A 27,834-nucleotide genomic window follows, 5' to 3' on the forward strand; every position below is an offset into this window, starting at 1 on the left:
CCAGGCAGCATGTGACAGTCTAGTGTTGACCTTCTATTTCCCCTCCACTCTTCATGCCCACACCATATTCTTGGCATGCCTTCCTACGGATGTTCTAAAAGCAGAAGAGATCAAATCTATACAAATTCAAAACAGCAGGCAAAAATAAAACCTGCAACATGGCTACAGATTCCAGTTCAGATTCAGGTGGTATGAATTTAGGCTGGTTTCCCATTCCAGTGTAAGTGGTATTAATTTTGGCTGTGTTCACTAAACTTCCACAGCCTTGAGAAACAGAACTGTTGCAATTGTTTAGTGACATTCATGTGAACACAGACTGATCAAGCCAACTTCCTGCTACTGACCGGCCACATTTATATTCACATTACTGTTTTCCAAAGGAAAAGCCAAGCAGAAGTACACAAAACTGTCTTTTAAAGGGCAAAATATGCAACATATTGTGGTTTCCCAGATTGCCTAGAAGTGGGGAAGTCAAAATGAACAAATACATTTGGCAAGACAGGTCGTACACGAAATTCATTTGAAGAATGCTTTCCTATAAAGAACAGTTGCATCCTTGCATCATCAGGACTTCTAAGAAAATCTTTGGCGTGATCTTCTCTATTAATGTTGAAGACAAAATTTTACTAATTGAGAAAGGGTGAAGAAATGGGTTTTCTAGCATGCGTGAGAGAAAAAGTAAGTCTTACATGGTCGCGTGATGAAGAAAATTGAAACCAGCTTATCAAACTCATTGCTTACTTCAAATCAGGTTTCTCAGCTGTTTTATATACATTGAAAGCACTAGACTGTATCTATGAGCATTAATGTAATCTGTAAAAAATAACTTCCTCTTGAAATAGTCATGCATAGTTCATTGAGATCCTTTGATGCAGCACTGTCTCCTCAAAGCACTAAAAATAAAAATCATAATTAAAACAATTTACTGTAAAATTATGTTTTAAACTCATCTATTTGAAGGATTTTTATTTACCTCCTTATTGTTAAATTTTTGTGCAACATGATACAATTAATAATTCTCCTAGAAGTTCAGAAATGGCTACTTATAGCCAAGGATGTACATATACACTGGCTTGGACTTTTCACACTCCCTCCTGCAGCTTGATTGCCCAACTGTCCTGTGGGCCACACGTCCGACCTGGGACACATTCCTAGAGTTTCCTGTCATGAGGAGGCTGTGGGCAGATGCTGTTGCATCACTGAGCCTCACCCCTTCATGGAGTCCAGAGGTGGCTTTGGCTGACAAGCCAGATCAGGAACTCAAACAGGCCCCTATGTTCCCCAGGCTAAACATAGTCATAATCTGTAATCCACATTAAGACAACATCATGAATAATCTCCATAAAAAGGTGTTAGCATCAAAGCTTAAGAATTTAAAAGGAAGATGTGTACAGCTGATATTTTATATAATATTTAACATTGTAATATGAATACTAGTGATATTAGTAGCTTCAGCAGAAATCCCTGACAAAGTCCAAAATCATCACACAAAGCAAGCACTGGAAGACATTAAACTAGAGAGCATTAATTTCAGTGGAAATCAGAAAAAGCAGTCATCAGAGGAGTCAGAGAGAAACTGTCAACAAGACCATGAGACTTGTCAGTGATAGCAGTCAAACTCTGGATTTTGACTAATGGTTTCTCTACAATGATTGGCTCTGTATGAAGATGCTTGTTCTGACCTAGGAACACCACTTTTCAAGGACTAAAATGCTTCAGGCAAGTCTTCCAAACCCTTGTTTCTGTGTTATGGGAGTTTTCTAGCTACTCAGCAAAGCAAAGTCAGACCACAAATGATCTGAACAATAGAGTATAGGAAACTGGAGACCTGAGCAAACAAGAAATATCTGGCAATTCACAGAAAATTTTGACCAAATGAAGGTAGGATACTCACAGTCTCAGATGGAGTTTGTTCCACCAAGTCTTGTTTTGACCATGCCTCAATAACCTCACAGCTCTTAAATAGTAACCAGAACACATCACCAGAGAGAGTCAGCAAACAGAAATAGCAGAGGAGGTAAAAAAGAATTTTAGTTTCTCAGCATACAAGATAAAGAAGTTGCTTTTTAAAATCTTTTTATCTATAAGCATAAACAGAGAATTACACAGTCATATTAGGAGAGGATCAGAGAGACAAAGCCAGACTAAGCCACAACACTTGCAGTGATGAGCCAATGATGTTGAAACAGTGACATTTAGAAAATTTGTCCAAGCATTTAGAAGGTTTTCTACAAATTTTCAATGGCATTTTGAGCATCCAAAAAAAAAAAAAAAAATTACTGGCAAATCCTGCATTACCTGTGTTAAGTGCCAGGAATTTATCCTATATCTTTTGTGGCCATACACAGGAAAATAAAGTTACCAGCTATCCACATCATCACAAAAATGGCAGAGTTCATGTGAATGCAGATTCTTAAAACATTAGATAAAAAAGTACCAATTAGGTAAAGGACTTGAATGATCATGCTCCAGAAAACCAGTACTGTGGGAAAAACTCTGCAAAAACCTCATCCAAGACAGCAAGATACATTCTTCTGGGACACTGTTATGCCTGCCCCCCTGTGACCTGTCCCTCACCTCGACTGAGCAGCACAGGCTGGTCCAGGCTGCCAAACCATGTCTCTGCAGGCAGCAACACTTGCAGGTGAGTGGCCATGCCTCTCCCACTGTCCCCGCTGGCCCTAGATGTGCCAGAGGGCAGGGAGGTGGTGCAAGCATGCCTCGAAACAAATCCCTCTCTGCCAAGAATGGCACTTGTGGCTGAAAAGGAAGGTTTCAGATGAACCATCACTATGGTCAAGATGCCACCCACGTGGTAAAACAAACCCCAGTTCCTCTTTGGCCTTCTCCAAATGAGCATATTAGGTCAAAGGGGCACAGTTGCGGGGGTTACAGCTACAAAAATAACCTGACATTATGTTCACTGCATGGCTCAAACCTGCCACTGCCTCCAGACCCTCCCAGGGCTCCTGAAGGGGAAGGCAGGGTGTTTCCTGGAGTGGGGGTTATGAAGGCCCTGGCCCCCTCTCCTGACAGTGTTCCCAGAGACACTATTTTGGGGCGATGAGTAACACTGGAGGGATGGAGGAACTGCTGCTGCTCTCTTGCTCTGTCCCTGGTGCAGGTCTGCAGGGCTCTCCTTGTCAGCTGCAAACTTGTCAGTGGTTTGCTCCTCTCTGTATTGACTACACAAAAACCCTCTTGACCATAGACAAGATCAGTCCAAACATGGGCCAGAAGTTTGGAATCTGAAACCACCTGCTGGGAAAATGAAGAGGCCTAGGGCTGTTGGAAGGGGCTTGAATGTGTTCTTTGTTTAAGGTTTTTCTCTAGTGGTTGTCCTATCTTGTAGCATCCAAACAGGCTTTCTCAACACCAGGGTAGATGGCCAGATAGGCTGATTTGGAGGCAGATCAGAAAGGGCCAAGCAGGCTGTAGTCATTTTTTGGTGAGGCTACACTGTTCAGATCTAGATGGTTTTGATGCACATACACATTTAAAATGGGGAAGAGGAAGAATTTCACTGTAAATAGAAAGGCTTCATTTGACATTTGTGGGAGGGTGGCTTTCTTCTCTTAATTACAGGACTTTGCACTTGACTCTCTACTGGTTTCCTAGGAAGAGCATATTCCAAGGTGGCCAGGAGAAAACCTCTCTTAGATGGCTTAGGTTTAAGATTAACTTAGGATACTGGGTCCAGTACGTGCTCATTGAGGGTGAAGGAGCTAATTTATTTTTTGTCCGTGTTCTGCATGAGCAAAGAGAGCCAGCATAGCCCACATCACCAGGTACCTGTGACTGCTGCTCATTCTAGGACAAGGCTCTTTTCTCCCCAAGTAAAAATCCTAGGGTCCGTATGTCTTGTTAGCATGGGATAAAAAGAGAATTAAGATATGGCCCATGCAAGCATTCAGAGGCCCAGCGCTGTGAGGACAAGTATTTACCTCCTTTCATTGTACTGCTTTCTGGACAGGTGAAAACAAGCCTGGATGGAGTAGTAGGAAAGGGCGTGTGTGGGGAGGTTGCCTACAAACCTCTTACAGATATTAAAGTAAAGCAAGGCTGTGTATCGGGCCATGTGTGTGCACAGAAGAAGCAAACAGGCTGAGGTATAACCAGTGGGCTGGCCTCATGGGAGATGCCACAAAATCTCATGAACAACTCTTGTGCAATGGAGACTTTCTTAGGAGTAACTTGTTGACAGCAGCACTGGTCTAAGCAGTTACACACCCTCTTCCTCCCACCCTGTGCTGCACTCTCACAAACATCTGTGCACCAAAAAAAAAAAAAAAAAATCAGGAGGGAACTTATGTGTTTAAAGCCCCCTTTTTCCTGACTTTTTGCTGGATCACTCCCCAGTCTGCTTTACCACAGCTACACAAACAAGTGGGCCAGCAGATTACAGGGATGAGAGATGCTGCATGAGCCACACTGTCACCAAGCCCTGAGCACAGGGGACCTGGGGACTGCCCTAAGCACGAGGCAGCAGCAGCAGCTCCTTCCCAGCCAGCAGCAGGGAGATGACAGCGCTGCAAGGACAGGGATGAAAGCCCTCTGCACCAGGCTCTGCAGAGCATTCAAACTAAACCTATGAACTGTTGAGTCAGGAAGAAACCAGGCGAAACCAGTATGACAGTGAAAATCACAGGCTGCCACCAAAGATCTCCAAGGGAAACGGTCTGGGATTTCTGTGACAGTCAGGCAAAAGGCAGTTGTTGTGTAATAGAAATCACTGCATGAGCCTACTGAGCAAATTCTGTATTCTGATATAAGCTTAGATATAACAGGAAGATTATATAAACAAAAAGTAAAGTGACACTGCAATGTATATATAGCCACTTCTTCATAATGCCAGTGTTAACTCCAACTAATTCAAAATTGATCGAATTTTCAAAATAACTTTCAGGGAGCAAACTTGCAAAGGTGTCCAGTTCACAACTAGACACAATGCAGGGTAGAATTCCAGATATTTGTGTAATAAATGACATTCAACATTATATGTTATTCCTTAAATTCCATAAACATTATAAGATACCCCAAAAGGGGCTATTTTTTCACTATGGGCCCTCCCTAGGGAAATACTGTATGCAAATATCCAGTGATTTCCATTTTGAAAGCTCAAATATCAAAAGTGTCAGCCAGGTCAAGATCAGCACAATGCTGTTATCAAAGACGAAAATCTCATGGCAAACTATTTCCTCACAGTCATCTACACTAACAAGGAAAGTCTGTTTTTGCCACTACATTTTCACAAGAAAAAACTATAGTCAGTACAATCTGTGGACGACACACATCCATGTGAAAATCCAGTCTAAGTGGCATGAGAATCCCCTCAAGAAATAACTTTGGGTGTCCTCATAATATCTTGCACTTATCAAAACATTAACATGATACAGATGTACTTTTTTTTTTTAAAGAAAAAGTTTCCTGTGTATAACAGCCTTAGCTTCTAAACTCAGCTGCAGACAGACCAAAGATACAGAAAGAGAGTGACAAGAGTCATCCTTCAAAGGTGCAGAATTCAAATTAATCAGCACTTCAGGATAAATGCTGAACACAAATATCTGCTTACATTGGCCCTCAGAAGCAACCATCTGCCTACAAAGTTCATCTTTAAGGAGGAAAAAATGGCTGAGCCCAAGACTAAGCAAAAAAAAAAAAAAAAAAAATCCCAGGCTCAGGGATATCAGAGCCATAAAACACAAATCAGCTACCTACATCTTGGGTGGGAACTGTCAAGTGTCCCTAAAAGGATCAGAGTTTGCTCTTGCCTTAGTTTAAGAAACAGGGTGAGAAATGTGTTGGGTTTGGGGGTGGGAGGGGTGTTTGGTTGGTTTTGTTTCTGTTTTTTTCCCCTGACAGTTATATTCAGAACGCTGGGGATAATGAGATTATTTTCTCTGGTTTTGCTGGAGAACTTCTGGGAAGTGAAAAGTCCCCCCAGCAGCATGTTGCTGCTTGACACATCTTCCTTAGGAAGTGGAGAGGAGCAGGGAGGAGAACGAGAAGGCAGTCAAGTGCCTACATCAGTGCTCGTACCCTGGGAAGTCACCTGGGGCTGGATGCACAACAGAGGGGGGTTACCTGCTCCTGCAGCTTACGTAGACCCAGCTCCCGTAACACCCGGGGCTCCGAACTGCTGGCTCACCTTCCTCTAAGACCAAGCCAGCGCTTCACTGAGGCACTCGGAAAGGTCTGAAGGGAGGAGCGGATTAGTGAGGACTCGCGTTTGCTTCCAAAAGCTGCACCTGGGCGTCCGGTTCCGCCGCCACCTGTGCGCGTCGCCGGACGGGGCGGAGGCGGACGGCGGGGCCGGGCTGGGCGCCTCAAGCACCGATCCCTCGTCTGCTAGTGCCTGCGGGTAGGACGAAGCGAGGCTTCAGCAGCCGGTCACGGCAGCGGCCACGATTTAACCCAGCGGAGGCTTATCTTGTCGGACAAGTTTCTGCTGTGCTCCGAGTCACGGCCTCAGGAGGGAGCGGAGTGGAGCCGACCTGAGCTCGGCTCAGCCCGGCAGGAGGAAGCAGCCGCACCGGCAGGTGCCGGGTCGGGACCAGCGCGGGGTATCCCGGTGCAGCGTGGAGCATGGACAGGCTGAACAAGCTGGCTGTGCCGGCTGGGGAGAAGTTGAGGTAGGGGCTGGTCCCGTCTCGGTCGCGAGTGGGGAGCGGGGCAGCGAGGGGGCTCTTGCGGGCGCGGAGGTCGGCGGGGTCCGGGCGGGAGGGGTGACACGGAGCCGCTTCCCGCAGTGGCGTTGGGGAGCACTGGGAAGCCCTGAGGCACGGGGAAGATGACAGAAGTTTTAGGGTGAAACGAAGTTATTACTGGTCGCCAGGGCGGTACAGGGAAGCGCGGGAGGTAAACACAGGTCTCGAGCAATTAATCGCGCACGGATTTCAAAGGAAAATGTGTCTGTTTCATTTCCAGTGAAAAGACTATTTTTTAAGTGTCTGTTTTCAGAGCTTTGACTCACGAAGATGTATGAGCCTTATGCAAATTAGAAACATTTAATTAATTTCTGAGTGGTTTAATCAGAGTGTCCTACGATAATGGCTTTTGCAGTTAAGTTCTGTAATATTTCCTAATCTTCAAAAGGTCTGGTGGAATAGAGGGTACTTGAAAACGGGAAATGTTCCTAAGTGAAGGAGAACAATGTTAAATACAGGGTTTGAGAGGAGAAAAAGGAGAAGCTGACCATTACTGAAGTATTTTTAGTGTGACTCAACTGGTGTGCTGGTGGAGTTGGCAATTCAAGGCTCTTTCATTGTGACTTTCTTTCTTCCTGAATAGTTAAAAGAAGTCCTGTTTCAGATTAAAGTAGTGTGGAAACTTTTTCTTACCCTGAAAAATAAGAATGAAATAGTGAAAAATATTTTTTTCCTAAAATAACTCATACTTAAGCACTTGATATTAATTTATAAACCATTCTCAATTCTTCCTCTCCCCAGAAGCCTTCATGCAAATCAGAATAATCCCTTGTAAAACTAATTTTGATGGAATGGCATTTCTTGATATCTTTGCTTTCCATACTGTTGAAATATTGTGGGGGGGGGTGGGGGGGGGGTGTATGTGGGGTGTGTATTTGAAGAGCTACAGTCACCCTTATTCCTTGGTCAGGTGTGCCTAATAAAAGCCTAGCAAACTGCATCCTACAGCCCAGGCACGAACTCTGTGGAAGGCTCAATGGGCAGGGGAAAGAAGACTGAATTTCCTCACTGTGTCCAATTGATCACTTTAAATAGTCTAAAATAGTCTAAATGGTGTCAGGACTCAATGTTGGTCTGAACTAGGTACCTCAAGATAATAAGCTGAGTGAGACAATGGAAAGCTTGATGCCATCAGTACAGTTACTGGTGCATAAAGAAATAAAATACTTAATTTACTGTGATAAAATTGTAGCTGGGATGCATTTTCTGCACCTTTGCAAACAATTAAAGCAGGATTACTTTCAAGGCTACAGGGGAGGATTTACATGTGAGGGTTATAGTGGTCCACAACTTGTGAACTGATTCAAAAGCCCTAAACTGGAACGGCAACCATCACACTCCTGCTGCATCTTTACCACTGGCTGACTCTCTTCATCTAGTCTAAAGTTTTAATGTCATTTCAGAGTAACGAAGAGGAGAGGGTAGGGTCTCTCCCCCTTATAGCTAGTTCACCCTAGTTGTGCAGGGACCACTCGAGCACACATTTCTCCAACATGAATGTTCTCACTGCATGCGTGCTTTGATTTGAGCATGTTAAAATGGTTCCTTAGATAGAAACCTGGATACTTGGCTACATGGTTATACTACAATATCAGGATTTTTTGGAGTTAGGGCAGAACTTTCCATGAGTACATATTGATAGAATAAATTTAGCAGAGCTGGTCAAATACAGGAGGGGATCAGCATTACATGGTGGCAGCCATTTCTTCTTTGAAACAGCCGAATACCCCCTTGCACTATGTGAGTTGTTGACGGTGCAGCTGACTTCCTAATATAGCCTCCTATCTGCATGGCTGACACATAGATGGTTCAGAGTTTGCACTGAATCTTACATGAATGAAATAGTTATGTTAAAAACCCACCTTCCTCCATATGCCAAGATGCAATGTCAAGAAATATTCCTAGCAAGCATAGTTTCAACTGGTGTAATTATAGTTCACATTTTTCTAAAGAGATGTTTCTTAAAATTTCTGCTTTGTAGCAGCAAAAATTAAAGTAGCATTGCTGTTGAGTCAGTGTTTGAGAGTAGAGCTTTTGATTTTTTTTTTTTTTTTTTTTTTTTTTTTTTTTTTTTAAGCATAGACCTGAAAAACTAGATATATGTGGTTTTGCTCAGCTCATCTATTCTCCATGGGTATATTTCAGCCTACTAGACCTAGCTTTTAGTTGCATTAAGAAGTCTTGTGTCAGATCTGCATTCTGAGAATATTCCATTTGTTTGTTTATTGAAACAGTAAGAACTGTAAGTGTTCTTATGTGCACTTTTAACTATCTTGTTGTCGTATGGACATTGTTTGCAGTTGTCACTCAATGAGCTTTAATATCAGTTGGATAGGAATGCTGGAACTTCATGAAACTCCAGTATTATTTTATATAGTGTTCGTTATAAGGTACACACAGTATTATAGAAGTATTCCCTCAGTTTACATTGTGTGTTCTAAATGCTTCTACATAGTCAAGAAATATTTATTCCAAAGTTTGGTTATGTATCATGAGATAAATTAATTTGTGGTGCATCCAAATGATTTGGTACTTTTGAATGGTTTTCTGAAGTGTGGAATGAATGCATGAGTAGCAATAGCCATGCTGCTGTTGTAGGCTCTAGTGTGCCTTGATTTTAGCCTGAACTTCTGAAAAAAAAAATTATGCTACAAATGTATACATAAATAGATGCACTCATAATTGGTGATGGCAGGCAGTGAAGGTAACAGAACATTAGCAACTCAAAAAATACAGGACTAAACTTGCAGATTCTTTTGTGGTTCAACTTCCTTAGGCTGTGAGCCTATGATTCCTGGTCTTTAAATAATTTCTAGCGACGATAAGTGACTGTTATAGCATTTCTATAGTATTTTTTTTATTATGACCACACACCTTGATAATGGCCCTCTGCTCGTAGCTGTCTTTAGTTGTGTACCATACAGTCCTTTTCAAAAGCATCATTACCATCACCACTGCAGTGACAGGGAAACTGTGGTATGAACCAGAAGCATACCACATGCTTTCACTTCCCTAAGGTCATGCAGTCAACAACTTCCAGATTGCAAACAGACTTTTCCAAGAGCACATTTTCATGTTCATTTCAGATGACTTCATTAATTTACAGTAGTTCTTCCCCAACCCCTTTCCTCCTCCTAAAAACCTTAAAACCAGTATCTCCAACCATAGCTCTCAAATGAAAAGCAAGTGAAAAAAGCAACTGACTTTGCTTCTCAGGTTGGACAAGTGCATCGATCTATTTGCAATATTTTGTTTTAACATCCCTTGCTAAACAGGAAGGTTTACGTTGCGATTCTATTAAAATCAAGAGGAGTTTCTTTAAGACCTGAATGTCCATTAGTTGTCTATCCAATTTGAAGGTATTAATGGTCTTCACTGATTTTCTACTGATAGAGACAGCTTGACTGTGACTACTACATCTTTTCTTTACCAGAGGATTTTTAGTACCATTTCCTCTTGAAATTCTTAATTGATTTGGGAATGAAATTATATTTAACTGTAAACTGATCCCTATGATAAAACTTCCTATTCCTAGATGGTAATATTTACCTTTTGAGAAAATGAATGGGAAGTATCTGAACATTAGTTTTGCACTGAAAGAGAATATATTATTACAGTAGTTCTACTAATTCCTGTTAATAGTGAATTGTAGCAAGACAGATTTTAACATAGTTTATTGCATCAGTGGATGGGAACAAAACAAAAGAACAAAAATTAACTCAAGCAGGAAAGAAAATGGAGTTTGAAAGTAAGTTAGAGAATGTTCCCTGTGACAGAATGGGGCACCAAAGTCCACATTCAACTTTAACATCTTTTCCCCTTTTTAGTCGTACAAACTTCAGACGAAAGTGTATGCCGTGTCCAGTTCCTTGTACACTGCACAGTGTTATAAAAGCCCAAATCAGTACTGTTCTGCATATGAGGTTTTTCTAGACCAACGCTTTCTAGTTGTTCATCGCTATCCCCTCCTCACAAGTCATGGCCCCATGCCTTCTCCTCTTCTACCTGCTCTGTTCTTCTCCTCTTTGTAGCAAAAGCCTCCTCTGCCTCTGCCCTCATACCGTAAGGGCATAATAGCCATTAAGGTCCTGTGGGTCACCACCCATTGCCACCTCCAGCAGCCTTCTGTCTCAGCCTCTAGTTTCTCCTGACAACTTTCCACTGTGCAGTACGCTTTGTCACGGCAGTAGCTTTTGTGGCACACCTGCATTTTAGCTCAACAAAATGTAGGCTGAATGCAGAGTCACATTAAATCACAGTGCTAACTGTATGCAGTCTTTGAAGTTGTATTTTGCAGATGCAGGGGGAAAGGAGGTCACCAGTTCCATTGCTGATGAGTACAAACAAAACTTCTTTCTATAGGATTGTTAGGTCTTGTTTGTCAAAGCATGGGATTGTGATTAGATGATGAAGCTCTCTAATCTTTATTTCCTCTAGCCTTCTGTTTGTTTAGACAGGTCATGAATCTGTTTCACCTCTGGACTTTGGAATGGAATGAGATACAAAATGCAAACTTCCCCAAATACTACTGTAAAAATCCCTTTTTCCACCCCCCTTGTGACTTCCCCAGTCAAATCCTCCTGTTGCTTCTCCCACTGCCCTTGCTGTGGCGGAGCATCACCTCCACCATCTATATTTGTCCTCCTTTCTTCCCTTCCTTCTGCACAAACATTTCATGATAAGAATCCCTTTAAAGTAAAAAAAAATGTGAAACACCACAAAGCACTCTTTTTTTCCTAAACCTAAATTGCTGCATAGTAAATTATCCTCATACAGAATTTCCTGCTTATGACGCTGTTTGTAGAAAAGTGTGTTTAAGTGTGACAGTGATCAACCTATGTTTTAAATGAAATGTGGACAAAATGATGTGATATAATGTTGAAACTATAGAGAAGAGCCCTGGTTTAATCTCTGTATATAGGTAGCAGTGTAAGAGTATAGTCTGTTCACAAGATCAGCTGTGCTTATATAGTACCCGTAGTTTCATTTTACTCGTGCTGACAAAATTGTTTAGTCACTGGCATAGCTTATTCCAGCCTCATATGCACACTCTTCCAAATAAAATTTAGGCCTTCGAGTGATATTGTAGTTTTGCCAAAATAACTGCCCATAGAGGCATTTGCCAACTATAGCAATCACGAATGTTAGTTCGGTGACTGTCAGTTATTTGGCAAAAGCTAGCAGTATGTATTGGATCAAAAGATTTGGCTCTTTTAAAAAAAAAAAAAAATAATAATAATAATAATAAATGACCAATTGCCAACAAAACAACCCAATGAATTAATATAATTGGCCATGGAAAAAATAAAATAATTCCAGAAAACTTGGCATAATAATTTTTCAGCATTTTTCAGAAAACTGTAGCACATGCAGCTGTGCGGAGTGCTGGATACCAAAATTTGTGACCCACTCTTTGATGTATTTAATGGAAATGCCACAAAAACACTGCTTTTGTAGGTATGCATACAACTGCAGGAATCAGTTAAAAGTCATTTTTAGACATCTTCACTTGTGCAGATGATTTATAAGTCCCTGATCATCAGAAAAGAATATATCTGCTCATTATGTAGTGTTTTTTCTAATATATTTCATGTAGTTTTAAATGGTTGCTGCATTAGAGGGCCAATTTTAGTTTTATGTAACAACTTTTATAGTCTAAGTACCCTGAAGCATGTTACAATATGATAGATAAGCAAATATCTCTTTTAGAAAACCCCTATCACTGGTTTTATGTTCTCAGCAGAGAATTTGAAAACTAATGGAAAAGAATGGCTGAAAGTGACAGTATTTTCTCATTTGGCTGTATGGAACTATCTGAGATTTTTGGTAAACTGTAGAGGACTTTACATACTGTGTAAATACGTTTGTTCTGTGACAGCCATAGTAAATGACTGAGGTGTAAGAGAAGCTTGGAGATTCTTTTAGCATCTTTATTCCTAATCTGTTAGTATATACCTTTTGAACAAGCTAACTTTCTGGACATGAAATGCTAGATGTTTACAAACTGAATGTAAATTATATACTACATAATAAATATTTGAGAAAGAATTAAAATAATGCATCCTGAGGCAATAATATTAAAAAGATGAGCATATATTTTTTCAACCTTAATGCAAGGCCAACTGGGTGAAGTAACCTATTAATACAAGTTGCTATACTATAAGGCTAAATGATTCCTTCATGTCTCAAAACATAGACGCTTTAGGCTTCTCTGCAAGAAGCACAGAGGTAGCTTGCTACTGAAGCTGTACTTACATGGACAGCTTAACCTGGCGTAGGTCTGAGCTGCTGCCAAAAGAGCACATCCCTTTCTTCCACATTTCAAATACACTGCTTGCCCTGCCTCTCATCTCTGCCTCACTGGCACTGGGCTTCCCATGACCATGTGATAAAGCTGGATCTGATCCTGCTCATATCTAAACTGGCAAAAGAAAAAAGAAGTTAGTTTCCCAGCTGGAAGCTCCATGATTCATCATATCTGGGTAAGCGCTGAAGGCAGAGAGGAGCAGAACTTCCGTTTTCAATGGCAGTCCATGTGGGTTCCATTGAAGTGGCCGTGTCACCCTAGTGACCAAAACGCTTCTCTAAAGTTGTTACGAAATTTAATAGACTTCAGTACAAAATAAACAAAATGGATAGATGCGTGAGTAGCCTCTACTAGATAACTGCCAGTGCCACCCCACATCTAATGCTAAAGGCATAAGGTTTAATAATTCATGATAAATGTAATGCTAAAGGTGTAAAATACAACATTGCAAATTTTGCTATAAGTTTTACAGGACTCGAGCAAGTTGCTAATGGGTAAGAAAAAAAAATGGAAGTCATAAGAGAAGAAAAATGTTATGCTTTAGTGAGTAACAGGAGAGAGTTCCTGTCTCCTTCCAGCTTGGGCATTCCTGTAAAGAAAATGCCTGAAAGAGGGAAAAATTTTATCGGATAATAAGTACTGGGCCATAAAAGACAGTTTAAAAACCATGCTGAAAATCCACCAATGGGTTTTTTTCCTTTACTCTTATCCATGCTGGGCAAGTATGAACAGATCAATAATGCAGTACTTTTTTAAGAAAAACTTTACAAAAAAGCAATTTAAATTTATGAAAATCCTGAAATTATTGATTCTCTTCACTTTTTACATCTACTTGGTGTATCTAGAACCTATGTATATACAAGCTACTATCTTAGAGATTGGTGAATATTGGGCAGTGTTAAGACATCTGGGATTATGTTGTCTGTGGGAGTAGGCTAACTGGAGCATTTCAAGTTTACTGCCATATCTAGAAGCTTTGGTCTGTTTTATCTGGCTGGCAGAGCACTATTTGGTAGGGCAAATGCAGACTATTGTGCGTATAAATGAACTTTAGTTTAAGAGAAAGAGTTAAGAGGTTGTTTAGAAAAGCCTCCCTTTTCTCTAGTACACACAGCACCTTGACTTGTATCTGTTGAGCCCACAAAGTTTTCCAGCCCATGGAAAAATCACCCATTTTTTTTTTTTTTTAATCCTTTCACAGTTTGTGAATTTACTGGATTAAAATCTCTACATTAGGAGAGTATTTTAGTTGCAATTTTAAATGACATGAAGACACTGAAGGTTGCACTCAGGTCATGAAGTGAATTTATTCATTTCATTTCAGTGCTTGTGTGCCCAGGTTAGCAGGACCTTAACACAAAATTTAAGTACTTAACAAACTTTAGGGTAGTTGAAGTTAGACATGTGCTTAAACATCTGGCTAGACCTTGGTCAAGCCCATTACATAGTTAGACAGACTTTTTCAATGTCCTTTGATAGGTGACAAGAACTACAGTGGCAGATTTGAAATTTGTGAAAGAGGAGGAAAAGCAAAAGAACTCACTCTAGAACACCAAATCAAAATTAAGCCTTCATCTTTGTGTTCAATTCACTAAGTTCTCTTACTTTTTCATTCACTTTCATGTCACTCATGTGCCTGTAGTAGCCTTTCAATCTACATGCCTGCACAAATGGCAGAAATGTTCTCTCACCTTCCAAAAAATGCTTCTAGAATTGTGACTAAAAGTAATGTTACCACTGACAAATGGTAATGTTCTGGGTCCATACCACATCTTGTCTTTATTTTCTTCCCAGTAATGATTTTGTGGTTCCTCTTTTGGTGAAATATAAAAATCACTTTACTCTTACATTTCTGTCCTTGCTCTCCTTCACCTACCAGGCTGTAGGGTACTAGTCCTTCAGGGAGGTACAGCACTCAGTTTTAACTGGAACTGTATTTTACAGTAATCTAATGTGTTTAGTTCCCTTCTGCTGCTTGCAAACATTTCAGAAAAAAAATTAGTAAACCTTGTGAATGTAGCTTCTGTGTGGGTTTTTTGTTTGTTTTTTGTTTGGTTGGTTTTTAATATGTCAGCTCATATGCAAACATCTAGTGCATGGAAGGGATCAGTTAACCAAAAAGGCTCGGAACAGAGCTTGCCAGTTACAGAACAGAAAATGTCTTTTAACTTTTTGTGACGTGCAATGCTCATTTGACATATTAAAATAGCTAATTATTTTCTGTACTACTTACTGTATCACTATTATTCAGTCAGGATAAAGGGGAGAGCAAGCTGGATAGGAGAGGTGTCCAAACCTGAAATGCCTTCGGCTATTATTAAGTATCTATATTTTTTAAAGTTGTACTAAAAAATGCCTGGCCATCACTGCTTTCTGATATTCAAAAATAACTGTGAAGCCCCCACAAGGAGTAAAGAAAAACAACAGGAACCGAGTCTACTAGTCTTCTCTGCTAAATGAAAGAAAAATGTAACTGCAAAAAATACTATACAATTTAAACACATGAAATCTTTGGTATTGATATACTGACCACATGTACTCAGAACAAGCCTCAGCCTTGATCTAAAACAAGGAAGCAGTTCCACCAGGCAGTTGGTGTCATTGGTAGGGCTTTGGTTGTCTCAGCCCCACAGACAAATCTGCATAGGTTCTTTTAATGCACAGAATTCCCAGTCACCTTAAAGCAATTATACTATTTAATTTCATGTGAGGACTGATTTGTGTCAAAGCTGTATCATGCCTTTATATGCTACATATTCTCATTTACTCACTCTAAGATCGTACTTACTAGTACGAGAGATTTATAGCTTCTTTGTGACAATTACGTAGAGGGCATATGAAGATTAAAAGTATAATCAATATTTAGCCTTTCTGTGCTTCTGTGTGTACTGTGTAAACACTAATCTGCTCTAATTGTGGGGTTTACCTTTAGACAAAGAAGTGGATGATTGAAAAGTGAGCAGAATATGATGTTATTCAGACTTTTTAAAAAATCAACACTCTTGACAAAACTAAACTATTTATAGTTATTTCCTCTTGTGCTTCTCAAGAACACAGCAGAAGACAATTAGTTGTTCCTTCTTCCTCTCAGATAGGTGTCTGTAATTGACTTTTCCCCATGAGCAAGCCTCTTCCAACTTTTCTTCACAGCTTTGAGATAGCTTTACAGATAAAGATCAAAGCCTCAGTGCCTTGAACTGAGGGTTTGGTGTCACAGGTTACCACCTCCAGCTCCAACTGTCTTCCTCTCCCACCGTGAAAGGCATTGCAGGGGGTGAGCTGCGATAAGCCCCCAGAGTAGATGAGGGGCAGTAACACCCTATCCTAGACCAGCAGCCACTGAAGCACTTTGTGATTGCACCTCAAGAATTCAGCTATATTTTTATGCATTATGCGCACATAACAGCCATTGAAAACCCCAACTCCAACCCAGCCAGCTGATGCCAGCCCGTGTTTCTCTGCAAAGGAATTCCGCCCTCGCTGCTGCAGATAGCATAGGATGTAGGGGTGTGTGCATGGGGACATATGAAGCACTGAAGGAGGCCTAACAAGAGGAATTAGATGCTTTCTGGTTTGGGGAATTTTCATTTACTTTGTACTGAGCAATTAGAAGGGAGGTGGAAGGGATTGGAGTTATGTTATACAATTAATTGGGTTGTTTTAGATGCACAAAACTGGCAAGTAATACAAAACCACATCTTATGAACAACACTCATCCAGTTCACTGAGATCCATGTTCCACTAAGACTGTGTCAGGAGCACTGTATTAATGGAAGCCTGTTGCAAGAAATGTGGCACTTTCTTGTTCGTTAATTTAGCTTGAGAAGACAGTTCGAGATAAGAGCTTCAACCTTTTCAAAATCTCAAGCGGTACTTCTACAAATCTCCTTCTAGGTGAGCAGGCCGTGTCCTCTTCCCCAGCCCCTCAAGAAAACAGGAGATTTCCCCTTTGTCCAGAAAAAAATAACATTTAGTTTGATCACCTGCACACCTGTTTATAAAACTAGAGGGTAATAGAAACACAAAATAAAGACCAGCTGGGGAGAAGGTGGTGACATAATTGTGTTGTGAGAAGCAGTAAAGGAGGATACTGGGCAGTTCCTTCTTTAGTTTCATGTTTTAATGTGTTTTTTTCAAATGTCAGAGGTAGCTGTAGTGGTTTTTAACTTTCTGCTCTTTAGGTTTTGGGATTTATCTCCTAATAGCTTAGTGGTTATTTTCCAAATTCCATTATACTCTGGCTTGCTTTCTGCTTGCTTTTTTGTGATTCTTTTCTGTAAAACTTAATAGCTGAAGCAGGTGGAGTTTGTGGGGGGATGTTTTTGTTTGAAGTCTATATCTATACCTCCTAAATCCTATTCTAGGTTTCCAATGCTAAGCATTTGAATTTGCCTGAAAACCAAGAAGCAATTATTTTTGTGTTTTTATGTGATCTGTTATGCTGCGTTTCTCAAGACAAAAAATGAGGGACTGTACCTACCTACAGTGAATGGAGGTATTAGTGATATTTAGAAAATGGGACCTTCTAGACACAGAACTACAGAATGCCCTGGCAGTGATAAAGATGTACTCAAAAAGGTATAAGAAATGAAAGTGGAGTGCAAACTGGTTTATTTACAGTGTGACGATTTTTTAAAAGTTATTATTACTATTTTGAAACCAATTCAATCTCATCAGTTAAGATCTAACTGACATTAGGAGGAAGAGAAGGAATAGGCAGGTCACTTAATGCTGAATGTACAATATTGCTTACAAAGCTTCCCTTGCAGACCTGTTTGAGTATACCCTGTTCAAAATTCTGCCCTTTTTTTAACTAAAGAAACTGGTTTTTGAGTGCAGGAGGGGATTTTTCAAGAGGCACAACAGATAATTCAGACAATCCTGTTAGCACCGGAAATTCTAATCCTCCAGATAAACACAAAAAAGTACGCTTGTAATATAGGAAACTTCCTGTGATTCATTTAAAACCGGTTTTTGTTTTGCCACCACTCCCTTCTGATGGTGCAGTCAGCCCTGTTTTCAGAAAAGGTACCAGCACCACTCCCAGATGCAAACGCACACATCTGTGCACACAGCCAGATGTGCTGCAGCAACTGTGCTCAGCGCTCCCACCCCAGAGACGTCGTAGTACATTCGTACAGCAGAGGGGTGTCCCTTGCTATGGGCTGTTACCACGTGTTGTAGGCAGCTGTACAGCTAAAATATTGACAGTGCAGTCACTGAAGGTCCAAAGTCCTGGATTCGCTGTGCACAAGTAGGTGAACCTGCTGTTCATGCACACAGGAGGTCCCTCTCTGTTAGCAGGAGCAGGGGGAGGCCACAGAGGAGCCATTCATACTCACTGCTCTGAGCCATGATATACATATTTACATCATATATATTTGTAAATGTCTTCACAGATTTAGAATAAGGATAAATACAATTTCTCAAAAATTAATCTAAGTAGTGGGAGAATTCCTTATTACACAAATCTGCCTGAAATTAAGACAGACTCCCCTTTCTCAAGTCTGGGACTCCGTACCTCACATCTGAGTCAGAACCTTATTACATACTGTATTATTCTTCATATCTATATTTTTCTCATTCAAAATAATATTTTAATTGGGAAAGCTGTTGTGGGATAGCCTGTGTGCCAAAGAGCCCAAATCTTCCAGGTGACGTTTGAGTGGGTATATGTCATAGGCCAGGCCCACCCATCGCCCTTCACTTGACTCACATTCTTCATATGCTGAGCTGTGAGCAGATCAAAAGAGAGGGTGGGTTTGTTTCATTTTGTTTTATCTCAAGGCAGCTCTGCCAGTCCTTGAGCACAGCTAGGTATTTTGTGATGCAGCAAATCCTTTCAGGGTATATTGTATTTGCAATGGTAAACCTTTCCACGTTCCTTTACATATGTATCACAGCTAGTGACTCCTTTATCAATACACCTGATAATCCTGAATTGTTGGAGGTCAAAACTGATAAGATATTAAAAAAATCAACACAGGGCTAGAAAGTGCTTCCCTTTAAGAGTTGTTGAAGTATCTTTTTCTTATTCCCTTCAACATGTAGAATTTTTAAGGTATTTGTAAGAAACCTAAAACTTTTGGGGAGCACCTATAGCAAAGTCTTCCAAACTTCTCATCTGCACAAGTTTGGAAATCTATTCCCTATACAGTGAGTTCCTGATCAAAGGGTCCCATCCAGTCTGTACCTGTCACAATTACAGTGGATCTCAAAGTAGCTATCTGTTGCTGAAAAATGTTTTCAAAGATTAAGTGACACAGACTGCACCTTTATGTGCAAGCCTGACTTTACATAAAAAGCTCTCAACCAAGCTGAATGTAGACTTGGTGCTTGTAGTTAAGAAACAACTCTTGAGTTTCACCTCTTAATTATCTTTAATTGCACGCAATTCAAGGTAAAACTAACATTACTTATTATTTTTATTTACAGTATTAGCTGATTGAGGTCCTCAAATGTTTCTAATATCTGTTCATCTCAAGAGAATAATTGGAAAATAAGCATTAGTTGGTTATGAGATCCTGACTCAGATGTCTTGTGAAGAAAGAGGTTGTAGTTACGCACCTGCAGCAAGGGCTGTCTACACTGAGCCATGGTAGCCTCCATTTCCTAGATACTCTGAGGACTGCTGCTCTGATAAGTTCTTCCCACTATGAAACTCTCTACGTGGAGTACTGTCTTAAGCAAAGGAAAATATTTGAGAGCCAGACAAGAAGTATTTGAGAGCTAGTCAGATATGCAGATCGAGGCAAAACATTGTGTAAATGCCCTTCTGTGCTTCAGTTTTGTCATCAGCCTGGAATGTCCTTCAGGCTTCAGTTTGAGACCCTCAAGGTTTGGAGAATCCTCTTGCTATAGGCTTTGCTGTCTGCCTCTCGTTGTTTCTCCTGTCTCTCTAAAATCACAAGTCAGTCATACAGTTCTCTGTAAAACTTATCAGTTGTAGCCTGTTATATCAGTTGGCATCTCAAGAAGTCTCAGCCTCTAACTGGACAGACTGGTTTTTGCAGCTTGTTCAACTTTATGGGTCAAAGGAGATTCCACTTGAACTCAAGTTCATCCATGTTGACGACTACCTACACTTATCATTATACAGTCCACTGGTTATCTGCTTATTCTCATGGCCTTGATACAAATTGAGTTGTCCAGAGGCAACAAACTATTAATAACTATTCCAGCAACTCCTACAAGAGCTACATAACTTTTGAGATCTGAAAAAAATCATACAAATACATATTAGACACTCTCCAGAAAAAGAATGAGGAATAAGAAAGATATGTTTTTAGAAAATTTGATTATGCAAAAATGCTTTCAGTTTTGCTTTCAGTCCATCTGCATGGGAAAAATATCTGATCACACCAGTAGCAGCACATGCAATTATCTCTAATGCAACTTTAAAAAAAAATGGAAATATGTATTAAAATGCTCATTAAAACTATAGCCTTATTCAGTGCACATGGAACACCCATGTGCACTGGAACCATGGGAACACCCATTCACGAACAAATGAAAAGCAAACTGTTTTGGGTACTTGTAGTTACAAATTTTGGGGTGGGTTTTTTTTTTTTTTTTTAGAGATCAAAGTGACAATATAAAATAAGTCATGTGAAAAATAAAACACCTTGTTTTTCAAAATAAAGCCATAATTTTGCTAGTGTAAAGATACGTTAATGTCAGAAGTGAGCAATAACTGATACTCGGATCTAAATCTACACTTGTTGTTGTTGTTTGGGTCCTATCTCTAACAAAAAATAAATATAGGAAGAAAAATAACTGATCCTTAAATGCATTTCTAATTAAAGGCTGGCAAGGGCACAAACACTTGCAAACAACCATTCTTCACAAACTAGAACTAAACCATTTAAACCTCCTCTCATTCTTTTCATTCCCCATTATTCTTAATTTATAAGCAATGCCAGGTACCAGCTGGGGCACAAGACAGAAACCGTAACTGCAGAAGATGGCTATTTGTGATGTTTCGAGTGTAACCAGAAGCTTAATATATTAGGAAAAAGAAAAAAAAAAAAGCTCAGAGAAAAGCAGAAGTTCTTCCAAGATCTTCAGCTGAGATTGCAGACTTAATGTATCTGGTTAGTTTAGATAATTATCTAAACTATTCTTGTAGATGTAGCACGTTGTTGCAGGAAAACTTGAAACATTTTGCTGTGCAATTGTTTCTCACACCTATAAGTAACACATTTTTTTATATCAGCAGGTAACACTATGCTTTTGCTGTAAATTAATAGTATGTGTTTTGAGCAAAAGTTGAAGATGTGCTTGTGAATTATTTGTCAGTTATTCTCATGGGTTTTTTATTTTTTTTCTGAGTTGAGAACCTAAAAATAATAGATAGAGGTGTTTGGGGTTTTTTGGGGGGTTGGTTGTTTTTAAGTAAAATTGGGCAAATATTTAGGCTCTAGGAATGCTTTTTAAGTGTCCGACCAATGACCTAGACTGCAAAATATTCCATGCTATTGTATTACAATGATGGTGAAAATGTGGAATATCCTTCAATTCCAGCTGACGTAATGAAAGGATCAGATTTTTTTTTTATGTTAATAAACATTATTAAGACTAAAATTAAGCTTCATTATTTACTTCATGATTCCAAAAACTTACAAATACTCAGTTATGTAACTGTTCTTTTTAAGCAAGTCTTATAAAGTGGGATTAATTGTTACTACCACAATTGCTCTGAAATAGGGAGCAGAAGTAGGAAGGTCCCTTTCAGCATAAGCCTAATTCTCGACTGCTACCTGATGCCTTGGGTGGTTACACATCTGCTCAACCTGAACCACGGACTGCAGACAATTGTATTATGTTAGTGCAGTTAATTTCCTGGGGTTTGTTCAGCTAATTCTCATCTGATTCCAACTCCTTTTGAAAAAGTTATTTTAATTTTTAAGAGACAGCTGTAATTACTAATGATGAAGATGGAAGACAGTTTCTTTTTAGTGGAGCTCTATATGTTATTCAACCTTCTGTATAATAAGGTTTCAAGTTTAAAAAAAGTTTTTTAAAAAAGGGAGAAAATACTTTGTTTGTACTTCTTTGTAAGCAAAGCTTCCAAGAGTCTTTTGGTAGCCTGAGTTTGCATCAGTGATAAGGCAGGCAAATCTAAAATGTGGAATGACACAGACAGCTTATAATGAAGAATGGAAGACAACATTTTTTTTAAGCCCTTTTAAAAAAAAAAAAAAATCATTGCTTTTTTTTACTGATTGTGATAAAATCTTCAGGTCAAGTCTAATAAAAGATACTTAGTTGAAGTGAACAGGAAGAACATACACTATGTGAAGAAACTAAAAATAAATATGCATTCTACAGAAGTTTCTAGTCTGATCAGACTTCCAACAGGTTTCATTATAAAATCAACCTTTTGCAGAAAGTTTTATCTGTGTTCCTGACATTCACTTGATTTTTGTTGTGTGGTAAATGGGAAATGAGGTGGGACTCCAAATGATACTTGCTGAGTGAAAAATGAGATATTCAACTTATATTGCCTTGATTACAAGTGAAATTTTAATGAGGTCAGTGCAGGTGATGAATAAAACAATCTGTGATTCCAGATCAGTCCATGTAATGGGAGTGCTGAGACCACAGGTTGTTACAGCTCAGAGTCACAGATACTCCAATGGTTTCTCAGGTGGCCTGGGAATGTATAATTTTCCCCCTCCTATTATAACTGCAAACACTATTGGAATGAGGTAAACTGTCAACAGATGAAATGATGTGTTTAATGTCAGATATCAGAGGCCATTTTCGTTATAGCTGTGGAGTGTTGTAAAGTCAGTTCTGAACAAAATGCTAACATTGAAATATTCTAAACTATCAATTTAAGCAATGATGTTCCTTCCTGATGAACTTACTTTTAAATCAATTGTTTAAGCTGCACTTAATTGTATTAAGGAGAAGGAAAACAGAAATCATGCCAAAGAGCTTGGTTAAAAAGGGAGAGAAACTTCATACACAAATCATTTAGCAACTAAATTACCTATTGAACATATACTAATTTTACCGGAAATGCATTTCCTCTATTTTTCTTATATAAATGAGTGTTCAACCACATGGAAATTTAATGCCGTGTTTGTTTAATATCTTACAGGAAGCTTCAAAAGATGGTGCATGACATCAAGAAAAATGAAAGTGGGATAATAAACAAATTCAAAAAGTAAGTTAAGTTTGAAATGCCAATCCTATTTTTATCAATTTGGGGAAGCTCTGCTAGCATAATGTATAGTACTTTAGTGGAGGGAACATGTTATTCTAAAGGGATGTACTTCAGTGTATGTAAAAGCTTCAGTCCAGACTGTGACTTACAGAAATGTCATCAGTATTCAGAATACCACAAAGTAGTTACAGAACTGGCCTTCAATGGGAGGTTGTGTTTGTAGCCCTGAAAAACAGTATTTGACTAAAATGCATTTTTCTTACATATTCTTTGGGAATGACCATCACTTGCTGTTTAGGTGTGTTGCCTTTCTCCTCAGGCCACTGTTTAGACTACCTGTTGCAATTAAGTTTTGAGATCCACCTTGAACCAACTGGTCAGACATCATAGTTAGAATTCTCATAAAAATGCTAAGTCCTCCTGTGTTTCAGTCCCATAAATCAAAACCCAGCATTACCTAACATCCATATTCCAGTAAGAAGTGCTAAACAGCATGCATATTGATGTCATGTGCATAAGAGTGTCATAAAATATGCATGTGTATTTATACATAGAAATTCCAGTAATTCTGCATCCTTGTCAAATGACTACACTGTTCACTGTTTCCAGGCAAACATCTATTTAAACCAATTAGCTATTTAGCACACTTTTTCTTTTTCTTAATGCAATAGCTCATTTGCATTGAACTCCCATTTGGATGTGATTTTTCTCATCCAGCTGTCTTTCTTGATATGGGTCATTGACAACAAAAGTACTAAGTACTTTAAAAATTTAATTAGTACACAGTATCTGCAATGTTTCCAGGACAACCATATTAAATTCTAGAAATACATCTCTTGTGCATAAAAGGCACATATGAACACGGTTTAAAATTGTTCTTAAATGGTGACCATGACAGCTCAGTTCAAGGAAAAGAAAAAGCATGGTTTTAACAAGAGCTACTTCTAGGTTCACACAAAGTGATTGGTAAGCTTGTGGGAGAAGCAGTGGGGCTCTGCCTGGTTTGGCTGTGCAAGGGCTCTGCAAAGCCAGGCTGCTCCTGCGGGACTGGTGTCTGTGGGGCAGCTGCTGCCCCTGGCAGAGGAGGGGAGTGCACTGCTGGGAGCCGCAGCCGCCCGGCTCACCTGTTCCCCTGGCAGGAGCAGGAACCTGAGGCTGCAGCCCCTCTGCTGGGGCCTCCTTGTCACAGGGGTGTTGCTGTCCACAAACCCTGAGCAGGCTCTGATGGTAGCACCTGATATATCAGACAGATTCTTGAGATCACTTTCTTACTTTACTCATCCTCTTTCACTCCAGCACTGTTGCAATTCCGAGTAAATCACAGTCACGTGGTATACATACTTATTTCCACACATGCACAAAGCAAACTTTATGCCTTACGATGACCCTCTTTCAGCTACTTGGATCTTTATTCATAGCATGTTTGTTTTTAACACAGTGTGTATGTAAATAGACCACTGTGTTCAGTGATCTGTCTACAAAAAAACTCGTAGTTTCACCTCACATCTGCTCACAGGGAAGAGCTTCTAGGCTGGTGGGTTTTTGGAGGGGAGGGAGGGGGTGAGAGACATTGCCGGGGGTGGCAATGCTTTTTTTAAGAAAGAGTGGCTTCCCACTTCAAATTAGTAGTTTAAATGTAGTAAATGTTAATCATGTTGCAGTGGGTCCTGTTCAAATGCCTCAGAGAGGAGAACAGATGGCAGAAACAATAGATGCATCTCAAATTTATAATTTGAGGCAACAAATTGGCTCCCACAGTTGCTGGATGTGAATTCTGCTGTTAATCAGTACTGCTCTGGCTGTGTGTCCTTCCGTGAGAGTAAAAGGGGAAGGACAATGGAAAAATAACAAGAACTAAATGTAGCTGAAGCTGGGAAGGTCAGAGGTGCCATCATTAAATGTCAGATATGAGATTGCTGCTATAATTCTGCAATTCTTTGATTCTCTCAAGATTAAAAAAAAATCCACAAGAAAGAGCAGGCTTATAAAAACTCTCTTAATATATGACTGCAGCACAAAGCTCACATTTCACCTCTCCCAGTTATAAGAATAGAAATTGAGATTAAAAGCACACACAAAAAAATCTTTCTGATACTCCTATGGTTCATCTGAGTCATACTAATCTTTTCTGCAATTATGAAGATCAGAAATTTGCTCTTATTTAAAAAGAAAAAAAATAATAAGAAGAAATTCTCATATTTGCACATGACTTCAGAACTCAAATTTTGAACCCAGCACGTTATGAAACTTGCAATAATGTGTGAGTTGACAACACCGATAAGGGTATGTAGAAGAGATGCCAGGCTTTGCAGAATTAGAACTGGCTGTATTCATCTGAATGTGCCATTTGGGGGCTCTTTGTTTTACTTTTCTAGATGCTTTTTCTAAAAACATGCAGTTATCCAGTTGATCATTCCCTTTATTTCAGTTACAGGATTATCTTATTAACTGTCAAGGATCTAAACATGACTGAAGCAGGAAAAATTGTATCAAAATTGGGTTTAGGTAGCACGTATTTGGAATTTGTCTATATGCTTGAAAAAAACCACATTGTTTTGGCTCAAATTGAAATCTGTTGTAAGTATAAATAATTTTAGAGAAGTCAAATAGTCTACTTGCTTATCCCAAACCTACAGCTGTCACGTCACACATAGATACTGTAGGCGTCTACTACTGAAATAGAAAGAATGATCAAATACTTATGAAATACATTTGACCTAATCTGGATTTGCTCTGGATTATGCAGAAAAGTAAGAAACGTTCTTGCACCAAGTGTCTTGTACTCCAGTCTAGTGCATTTGCAGGGTGCAGGTGGGGAGGGGTTCATCTACCATCCATGTGTGTCTTAAAGGTCTGCAGAAAGCAGCCTGAACAGTGGTGATAACAAGAAAAATAGAACTACAGATGGTTTCTTCATTGCTTAAAAATTCCTGTTTATTCCCCATCCTGACTCAAAATTTTCTGACAGTAAAAACGTTGCCCACTGCAAGCTACCATTCACCTGCTGCCCTTAATCACATGCAAAGCTGTTTACAATACTGGAGCCTCCCAGCTGCTGTGCAGATCATGATGTCAAACAGGATTATGTACTCAGGTGAAGAAGCAATAGGTGAAGCCAAGGTTGTATAAACAATGAGACTGGGGGCATTGTTTTTCTATTCGTATACTTGGCAATACAGAACAGGTAAGAAACAAAACATAGGTTTCACTCTCCAGGATGGCTGCCTATGCTTGAAATGCACTGTAAAGACAGAGCACTTACCTGTAAATCATAAGCTTTGAGCCCCTGCGTTTGTTCAGTGGAATCTTGGCTCCATTGAAGTTGGTGCTAAAACTCATACTGCCTATACAGCAAAGTCAGTATTTCACCCTAAAGTTTTGGTATGTGCTGACCTACTGCGTTGACTAAGAAACTAGAAGTTCAGGTTACTTGCCTTGTTGCAATATCACATCCTATCAAAACTTCCTTTGCAAAGTCATTAGAAATCAAGTACTTGTAGTTATTTGTCTAACTGCACGCAATCCAAATGTGTGCATTTCTTGAAATGGCATTTGCCTCATGACCTGAAAAACTGGAAGAAAATGCATCTTCATCTCACCTGCTTTACCCAGCTTTTTAGTTGGTTACGTTTTTACTTCAGATTTGTCTGGTCCATTTTCCTATACCATTTTTCACTCATGCAATAACCTCAGGCAGAAAAATTGAGTTGTGTCACTAAATGTCTCTTCAACCTGCATAGCTGCAACTAGATGATATCCATAATAAAACCTTTGGCAGAGGGAGAAGCAGTATTTTATGGGTTAAACGACAAGAGAAAAGTACTAAAATCAAGCTTTACCACACTTAAGAAGAGAAACCATAGAAAAGTATAATACCTAATTTTAACTGTATTCTAAAAAAACATTAATTTCAACATGTAGCTGAATAGAATGTTTTGAGTGCCAGGATTTTTATTAATATAAGGATACTTCAAAGTGAAGATTAAGAAATCACAACGGTGTGCCATTTCACTACCACAGCACATTATAAAGAAAATGTGCAAAAGAGTAGTAATAACACTTAAAAAAAAGAAGTTTCAGTTTAATTTTCTGTACTATTGCCAGATAGTTCCAAAGCTATAGCAAACTATTCCACTAGATCATGAGAATACAGCTCAGGAGAAGTTTCCCTGTCAGCTGGATTGCACCTGTTTGGACTGCTGAAAAAGTGTTCAGCAAAGTTAAATTAATTTATCTTTTAATCACAAGTATGATGATCTAATGCACTTAGGACTAATACGTACTATAAATATTCAACTCAGTAAAGATGTCAATATAATTTTTGTAAAACCTATTAAGTTAAAATTGTTCCTAAGGAGGAAGTGGACTCTCTACAGAATTAACAACAGAGAAAGTGAAGGACTATTGAAAACAAAGAGTTTTTAAGCACATCTTAAATGCTGGGAGACTAATCGGAAATATTAGTGAGGAAATGCATCTGTACTAGAATTAAGTGCTACACGTAAAGAGCTACTATTATGTATGTACACTTACTTTTCTGGGTGTGGCCTGTAAAAACACATATTGCTAGAGCAGAAAACCCAGACCTCTGCTGCTGTTTATTTTAAAATTATCCATTCAGTGCAAGAAAACACAAAACTGTGCTA

General features: G+C 39.4%; 2 protein-coding genes across 24 annotated transcripts in view; one reads left to right on the forward strand and one right to left on the reverse strand.

Moving 5' to 3' along the window:
• Positions 1-6,289, reverse strand: part of DNTT (DNA nucleotidylexotransferase) — a 172,445-nt gene extending 166,156 nt beyond the window's left edge. For 5 of the 7 annotated variants that reach the window (XM_065068400.1, XM_065068399.1, XM_065068393.1 and 2 more), the window contains exons 1-2: positions 6,085-6,223; positions 1,895-1,957 (exon numbers count right to left, since the gene is read on the reverse strand). The gene's annotated coding sequence lies outside the window, so the exon portion shown is untranslated. Of the gene's footprint in view, positions 1-1,894; positions 1,958-6,084 lie in introns of all 7 variants that reach the window. The other 2 variants (XM_021293757.2, XM_021293755.2) reach the window with 2 other exon arrangements.
• BLNK (B cell linker) overlaps positions 1-27,834 on the forward strand; it is a 101,253-nt gene that overhangs the window by 45,698 nt on the left and 27,721 nt on the right. For 13 of the 17 annotated variants that reach the window (XM_065068380.1, XM_065068385.1, XM_065068382.1 and 10 more), the window contains one exon: positions 23,123-23,188. In XM_065068380.1, the coding sequence (XP_064924452.1) occupies positions 23,123-23,188 (66 nt within the window). Of the gene's footprint in view, positions 1-6,288; positions 6,633-23,122; positions 23,189-27,834 lie in introns of those variants that run through there. The other 4 variants (XM_065068384.1, XM_065068390.1, XM_021293753.2 and 1 more) reach the window with 3 other exon arrangements.

Source organism: Columba livia, chromosome 6 (assembly GCF_036013475.1).
Source record: "Columba livia isolate bColLiv1 breed racing homer chromosome 6, bColLiv1.pat.W.v2, whole genome shotgun sequence".
Taxonomy (NCBI): Eukaryota; Metazoa; Chordata; class Aves; order Columbiformes; family Columbidae; genus Columba; species Columba livia.